The sequence below is a fragment of the Hippocampus comes genome, unplaced genomic scaffold, assembly GCF_001891065.2.
Source record: "Hippocampus comes isolate QL1 unplaced genomic scaffold, H_comes_QL1_v1.1 scaffold378, whole genome shotgun sequence".
Lineage (NCBI taxonomy): Eukaryota > Metazoa > Chordata > Actinopteri > Syngnathiformes > Syngnathidae > Hippocampus > Hippocampus comes.
In genome coordinates, this window is record NW_017806061.1 from 472,003 (window position 1) to 479,842 (window position 7,840).

Below are 7,840 nucleotides of genomic sequence, written 5' to 3' on the forward strand. Positions count from 1 at the left end.
CCATTGGCGATCCCGCGCACGCAAAGCAGCCAATCGGCACTCCTTTCCCCGTCCAACTGGAAGCGATTGCTAAGAAAGACCGACCGGAACCGGCCGGGGTCTTGCGCTTTTCGGTTTCTCTGCTGTTGTATAAATCAAATCGAAGCTCAAAGTGCCTCCTTGTCGTTTGTTGCCACCTTGTGACGCCAATTTTTTTTTTTTTAGTTTTTCCCTTTCATTTTTTATTGGATGACCTATTTGATCCCGATCAGAGATTGTCCCAAAGCACACTAGAAATTTTGGGGGGGGGGGTTGTCGTAGGTTGGCGCGCACCCTCCAAATATGCGTCTTCTTCCATTCCAAGTCATGACGGGTGGTGGGGATTTGTTGAATCCCGTCCTCTTTTTGAGCACGAGTCTTCATGTTTGGGGTCGTCTCCACCGGGCTCTGCATTTGAAGGCACGATTCCAGCATCGGGAAGAAAAGGACGGTTCCCAGCACGACGGGCGTAAAAAGTCAAAAACAAACTTTAATGTGGTTTGACGTCCATATAAAATGTACAAGATGGGGGGAGGGGGGGGGGTGTGTTCAGGAGCCGTTGACGTGAAGCTCTTGTTCCATGTCCTCGACCTCTTCCATCTGAGCGTCCATCTGGGAGGCGTGGCCTTCGTCCTCCTCCTCTTCCTCCTCCACGCCGGCGCCATCTATAGGAGAAGAAGAAAAGCGATGTGGCGCGCCGGTCGGGAGCCCGCAAGCGGCCGAGGGCGGCGGCGGCGGGCCGCAGACCTTGCGTGCGGTCTCGTCCCGGGATGTGTCCCGCCTGCAGCATTCCTTTCAAGCGCTCCACCTCGGCCAGTGACGACGCCTTGGCGATGGCATTCTGACAACAAAGCAAAAAAGCCACCCGCTGTCTCTCGCTCTCGGGACAATCGGCGGACGACCGTCGCCCTCGCTCCCGGGACAAGACGCGGGCAGCACGCCACAAGCCCGCCTTCGCATCTCTTAAACGACCTACCTTGATGGCTTCGACGTCAGCGTGCGACGGACCCGTCCTCCTCTTCTCCAGCTGCGACGCCGATCCGGGCGTGAACCTGCGGGCGAGCCGGAGCCCAAGTTAGACGGGCGCGCTCGCTCGGCGGCTTCCCCCCGCGGCGGATCCGGCGTAGTATCTGTTCTCGAGTCAAATACGAGATACGCCGAGCGTGCCCGCCGGGGACCGACGCCCTTACGTTTTGCTCTGCTTGGCGATATCCTTCGCCAGCTGAGCGCCGCGTTTGCCTTTGAACATTTTCTCGGCTTCCTGGCGTTCCTGCGACCACAAGCAGACGCGGTTAAAGGCGACGGGACGCCCGCGAAGCCGAGCGCGAGGAGGACTTCCCGCCGGGAGCGCCGACGCCATCCGGACGGGGCGGGCAAAGCGGGCGGCGAGGCCGGCGGCCACCCACCTTGAGCTTCACCTTCTGGAAGTCCAGCACGCGGATCTGCGGGACCTTGTGGATGACGTAGAGCCTGTAGTGCTTCTTGTTGGTCACGGGGTTCCTCAGCAAGCTGGCGGCAAGGACAGAGTCAGCGCCAGCCGGCGGCCGACCGCGCGGCTTTCGCCGGCATCGCGCTTCTCACCTGAGCAGAGTCAAGGTCTTCACCGACGCCAGCGGCTCCAAGTCGCCCTGAAACACACCGGCGCAATCGGCATTCCGCCACCTCGGGGCACGGCTCAACACCCCCCGTCGACGTCGCCCGATATTCCGTCTTTCACGATGTCAATGACGCAATGCGGCCGGCCCGATGCCTCCCAAACTACAAACTTGGTATTGACTCGTGCTGCAAATTGATGATTTTTAAGATAAAAAAAATAATAAATGCACAAAGCATGAGTTGATGACAACTCATTTCCTGATTAGGACTGCAATGATTCTCTTTTTTTGGTGGGGGCATGAACTTTCAAGGAGCACTCGTCGCCTTCTCCTTTCTCGGTGTTTGGGCTCATGTTGCTTGGCAAACTCTTCCACAAGTGGGCTCAAGCGGAAGTTTTTTTTTTCCCCCCTGCTCACGCGTGCTCGCAGAGGCTCGCGTTTTCGGGTCAAGGCGCCGGTCGGCTCAAAGCGCACGCCGGGGCGGGCGGAGACTCCGCGACATCCCTCCTCACCCTGGGCCGAGTGTGACTCACCAGCTCCTGGATGTTGTTGTTGGTCAGGATAAGTTCTCGCAGATGGGGAAGACTCTGCTCCAGGTTCTCTCCGATGCGACTGCGCACAGCAACAAAAGCCAAGGCAAGTCAGTTGCCACGATTGCGCGGCGGCAGGATTTGCCCTTTCGACCGGCCACTTGGGCGTCAGCGGCACTAACTTTCTCCCCCATTTCCACAAAGCCGACCAACGTAAAAGCGGCGACGAAGGCGCCCCGCAGGAGAGCGATGACAGACAATTGAAGAGATTTGAAGCGCAGTACTCGTCATCGAGCGGCACTCGCTCGTTGACTGTCAAAGTTGCAAAATTTGGGCATTCCGCTGACTTCAATCATGTTCCTCTCTCCTGCACACATACTGCAAGCAAAGTCTTGGCGTGTCTCACCAGATCCTGTTGTTGTTCATCAGCAAGGTCTTGAGGCGTCTGAGGAGCGGGAAGCCATCCAGTTTGCGAACTTCGTTGTCCGAGAAGTCCACTGTGTCAAACTGGTCCAAAGTGGCCCCCAGATTCTCCAGAACTGGAATTTTATAACCTGTTTCTCAAAAAAAAAAAAAAAATGGCATCAACGGCAATGCGCAGACGGCGAAAGCTGAGGAACGCTCATCAAACACCCAGCCGCCTGGGAGCCAAAAAGGCACAAAAGCAAGTTTTCGGGGAACGTGTCACAGCCACAAAGGTCAAAGGTCAAGATGGTTTGCGACCAACAGTCAGGTTTCTCAGCTTGAACGAGAAACGCCTCGTCTTTTAGCGCAGGGGTGTCAAACTCATTTCTGTCTCTGGGCCACTTCGGAATGACATCTTCCCTCAAAGGCCCGTCGAAACCGCAAATATTTTTAATCGTCTCGTCACATAATTATTTACACACAGCAAATGATTGGACTACTAGTTTTTTTTTTTTTTTTAAAAATCAGTCAACTATAAGAGTTTGTTCAATTGTAGTTGAAGCGAGTGTAAACAGGATTACAAAATCTCGTTTGTTTATTACACGTGACAATTTGACATTTCGGTGCACATTTTAGCAAGGATCATGCAAGTTGACACGCATGATTTTCTTTCGAGGGGCCACATAAAATGATGTGGCGGGCCGGATCTAGCCCCCGGGCCTTGCGTTTGACACCTGTGTTTTAGTGTATGCAAAGAATGATGCAGGTCGAACACGATTGGCAAATTCTTGCACCGTGAACACATCGTCCTGAGTTTTGCGGAATTGCCTTTGCACACGGTACAGAGATGCAACAATCGTCCCGAGTTCCTTCCGTGCGGTATTACGCGTTGAGGATTCGATTGAATCGCCGTGGCTGCTTTCGCTTGACAATTCGTTCGACTGTGTGCCCGTCTTCAAATGACGACGACGTTTCGAACATTGTCCAATCTCCCCGACGATACCGCCGCTTTTGGGAAAAAGGGAGCATGAAGACAGTCGGGGAGGTTTGAAATTCGAATTTGGCAAAAACAGGCCCCACCTCAGATCTCCACCTCTCGTCGCCTTCTCCTTTCTCGGTGTTTGGGCTCATGTTGCTTGGCAAACTCTTCCACAAGTGGGCTCAAGCGGAAGTTTTTTTTTTCCCCCCTGCTCACGCGTGCTCGCAGAGGCTCGCGTTTTCGGGTCAAGGCGCCGGTCGGCTCAAAGCGCACGCCGGGGCGGGCGGAGACTCCGCGACATCCCTCCTCACCCTGGGCCGAGTGTGACTCACCAGCTCCTGGATGTTGTTGTTGGTCAGGATAAGTTCTCGCAGATGGGGAAGACTCTGCTCCAGGTTCTCTCCGATGCGACTGCGCACAGCAACAAAAGCCAAGGCAAGTCAGTTGCCACGATTGCGCGGCGGCAGGATTTGCCCTTTCGACCGGCCACTTGGGCGTCAGCGGCACTAACTTTCTCCCCCATTTCCACAAAGCCGACCAACGTAAAAGCGGCGACGAAGGCGCCCCGCAGGAGAGCGATGACAGACAATTGAAGAGATTTGAAGCGCAGTACTCGTCATCGAGCGGCACTCGCTCGTTGACTGTCAAAGTTGCAAAATTTGGGCATTCCGCTGACTTCAATCATGTTCCTCTCTCCTGCACACATACTGCAAGCAAAGTCTTGGCGTGTCTCACCAGATCCTGTTGTTGTTCATCAGCAAGGTCTTGAGGCGTCTGAGGAGCGGGAAGCCATCCAGTTTGCGAACTTCGTTGTCCGAGAAGTCCACTGTGTCAAACTGGTCCAAAGTGGCCCTGGGCTCATGTTGCTTGGCAAACTCTTCCACAAGTGGGCTCAAGCGGAAGTTTTTTTTTTCCCCCCTGCTCACGCGTGCTCGCAGAGGCTCGCGTTTTCGGGTCAAGGCGCCGGTCGGCTCAAAGCGCACGCCGGGGCGGGCGGAGACTCCGCGACATCCCTCCTCACCCTGGGCCGAGTGTGACTCACCAGCTCCTGGATGTTGTTGTTGGTCAGGATAAGTTCTCGCAGATGGGGAAGACTCTGCTCCAGGTTCTCTCCGATGCGACTGCGCACAGCAACAAAAGCCAAGGCAAGTCAGTTGCCACGATTGCGCGGCGGCAGGATTTGCCCTTTCGACCGGCCACTTGGGCGTCAGCGGCACTAACTTTCTCCCCCATTTCCACAAAGCCGACCAACGTAAAAGCGGCGACGAAGGCGCCCCGCAGGAGAGCGATGACAGACAATTGAAGAGATTTGAAGCGCAGTACTCGTCATCGAGCGGCACTCGCTCGTTGACTGTCAAAGTTGCAAAATTTGGGCATTCCGCTGACTTCAATCATGTTCCTCTCTCCTGCACACATACTGCAAGCAAAGTCTTGGCGTGTCTCACCAGATCCTGTTGTTGTTCATCAGCAAGGTCTTGAGGCGTCTGAGGAGCGGGAAGCCATCCAGTTTGCGAACTTCGTTGTCCGAGAAGTCCACTGTGTCAAACTGGTCCAAAGTGGCCCCCAGATTCTCCAGAACTGGAATTTTATAACCTGTTTCTCAAAAAAAAAAAAAAAATGGCATCAACGGCAATGCGCAGACGGCGAAAGCTGGGGAACGCCCATCAAACACCCAGCCGCCTGGGAGCCAAAAAGGCACAAAAGCAAGTTTTCGGGGAACGTGTCACAGCCACAAAGGTCAAAGGTCAAGATGGTTTGCGACCAACAGTCAGGTTTCTCAGCTTGAACGAGAAACGCCTCGTCTTTTAGCGCAGGGGTGTCAAACTCATTTCTGTCTCTGGGCCACTTCGGAATGACATCTTCCCTCAAAGGCCCGTCGAAACCGCAAATATTTTTAATCGTCTCGTCACATAATTATTTACACACAGCAAATGATTGGACTACTAGTTTTTTTTTTTTTTTTTAAAAATCAGTCAACTATAAGAGTTTGTTCAATTGTAGTTGAAGCGAGTGTAAACAGGATTACAAAATCTCGTTTGTTTATTACACGTGACAATTTGACATTTCGGTGCACATTTTAGCAAGGATCATGCAAGTTGACACGCATGATTTTCTTTCGAGGGGCCACATAAAATGATGTGGCGGGCCGGATCTAGCCCCCGGGCCTTGCGTTTGACACCTGTGTTTTAGTGTATGCAAAGAATGATGCAGGTCGAACACGATTGGCAAATTCTTGCACCGTGAACACATCGTCCTGAGTTTTGCGGAATTGCCTTTGCACACGGTACAGAGATGCAACAATCGTCCCGAGTTCCTTCCGTGCGGTATTACGCGTTGAGGATTCGATTGAATCGCCGTGGCTGCTTTCGCTTGACAATTCGTTCGACTGTATGCCCGTCTTCAAATGACGACGACGTTTCGAACATTGTCCAATCTCCCCGACGATACCGCCGCTTTTGGGAAAAAGGGAGCATGAAGACAGTCGGGGAGGTTTGAAATTCGAATTTGGCAAAAACAGGCCCCACCTCAGATCTCCACCTCTGCCGACTTTGCACGAAGACGTCGACCAGATATGTTCGCCGTGCTAAAAGAATCTCAACTTTCGCAGCCGCGTCGTCGCCGGAGCCCTCGGAAACAAAGAACGCTCCGATGTATCCCCCCCCCCCCCCCCCCCAAGTTAACACGCGTCCCCACCCGCTGACATTTGAGCCATCTTGAACCAAATGATTCAAAACGGAAAGAGGACAGCGAGGCGGAGGCCGGACGCCGTCCCCGTCTACGAAGGCGCCTTCCCGTCGTTCCGTGCCGAAACTGCGGCCAGGCGGACTCACGAGCTAACAGGCTAACAGGCTAACGCGGGGGTAGCGGGCGGCGGCGCGCGCTCACGTACCTCTGAGGTCCAGTTCTCGGTCCCTCACCGGGTTCGTGTACTGAGCCGCCTGCTCGATCAGCTCCGCAGATAGCTTCACCATTTTCAGCCCGAATCCAAAGCAGCGAGACGATTCGCTTCTTTTCAACGCCGAGCATGCGGAAATGGCGCAGGCGACTGTCACCCGGAAATAATTCAACTTCCCGCTCGGACCGCCCCCTTTGTTTATTTCCGGTTCAATCCGAAGACGGCGGAAGCACGTTGTTCTGTTGTTCGGCTAGCTTAGCTGTGGTCGTAGTTTCAAGCCTCTTTAATATGTGGCGTGGGTTGCTCGCGCTCACAGCGGAGAGCATCCGACTCGACTGCCGAGACGCGCTTCACTCGAGTGACGTTGCTACAGTACGCGCGCGCAGATTATGGAGCAGCTTCCGGACAAACGCAAATTGCCCACCGTGTAGAGCCATTTTGATCTCCTTTTGGAGAAGAAGGTATTTATTCAAATCTCCTTGTCTCACCGAGTGCCTCTCGGATTTTTCACGTCTTATTCCATTGTGTGTGTGTGTGTGTGTGTTCTCCACAGCGGGGGAAAGAAACGCAACAGACTGAAATTTAAAATACTGGAGCATCTTATTTTTCGACACAAAAATGTGTGAAGACAAAGCCGACAAGCATCCTCATTCACGTGATTGAAACACAATGATACAATATGAATGCACGGATGTGAATGATATTGTATACACTTCATCATCAAATCAGTCCGTCAAGTGGGTTCGCTGCAGGGATTTTGAAGGTCCAGGAGGTGGAAGTGGTCAGCGGCGGCACAGTATCAACACAGTGTATCGACCTCATGGACCCATCACTAGTGCTGCCGAACGTGTTGAGAAGAGACAGAATTGAGTTCAATACGCAATTGAAGCAGATTGTTGTGAAGAGAGAAAATGATTCGCAGGTGCCCCTTCAGTCGTACACCTTTGATGAGATCAGTTGATTTGCAATCTCCTCCATAGCATCGTTCTGCCGACAGAACCTGAGTGCCCTTTTTGTTGATGTCGTTGGCATCCCGCAGGTGTTTGCACCTGGCGCCACCCAGATTGAAGTCTACAACAGAGTTGTGGCTCCCATCTTGGATGATGTCCTCCAAGGCTTCAAATGCACCATAATTACGCCTACTCGGACTTGAATGATCAATGGAAATTGCACACTCCTCCCCAATTCGGTGATGTGTCGAATTGTGGCCAGACATTGCATATTCCCAGAGGGGCTGAACATTGTTCTCGGTGGATGCGTTGCAGTTACGGGCCGATGGGAACGGGCAAGACGCACACCATGGTGGGATCACGGACTCGGTATGCGGGCCGCAGGTGGCGCCAGGCAAGTTTGACGCGCCTTTCATTCGGCTCTTTTCCAGTCCCAAGGCACACGAAAGGCATTTTTTGCCCCCCCC

At 53.5% G+C, this 7,840-nt stretch overlaps 1 protein-coding gene across 1 annotated transcript; it reads right to left on the reverse strand.

The window, feature by feature from the left end:
* Positions 1 to 490: 490 nt before the first annotated feature.
* LOC109529796 (U2 small nuclear ribonucleoprotein A'-like) lies at positions 491 to 6,578 on the reverse strand. Its single transcript, XM_019893247.1, has 9 exons — positions 6,418 to 6,578; positions 4,973 to 5,120; positions 4,570 to 4,648; positions 1,600 to 1,646; positions 1,425 to 1,527; positions 1,209 to 1,288; positions 995 to 1,070; positions 766 to 859; positions 491 to 683 (listed from the first exon to the last, which is right to left on the reverse strand). The coding sequence occupies exons 1-9, from the start codon at positions 6,497 to 6,499 to the stop codon at positions 568 to 570; spliced, it is 825 nt and encodes a 274-aa protein (XP_019748806.1). The 5' UTR covers positions 6,500 to 6,578; the 3' UTR covers positions 491 to 567.
* Between the last annotated feature and the right edge of the window lie 1,262 nt (positions 6,579 to 7,840).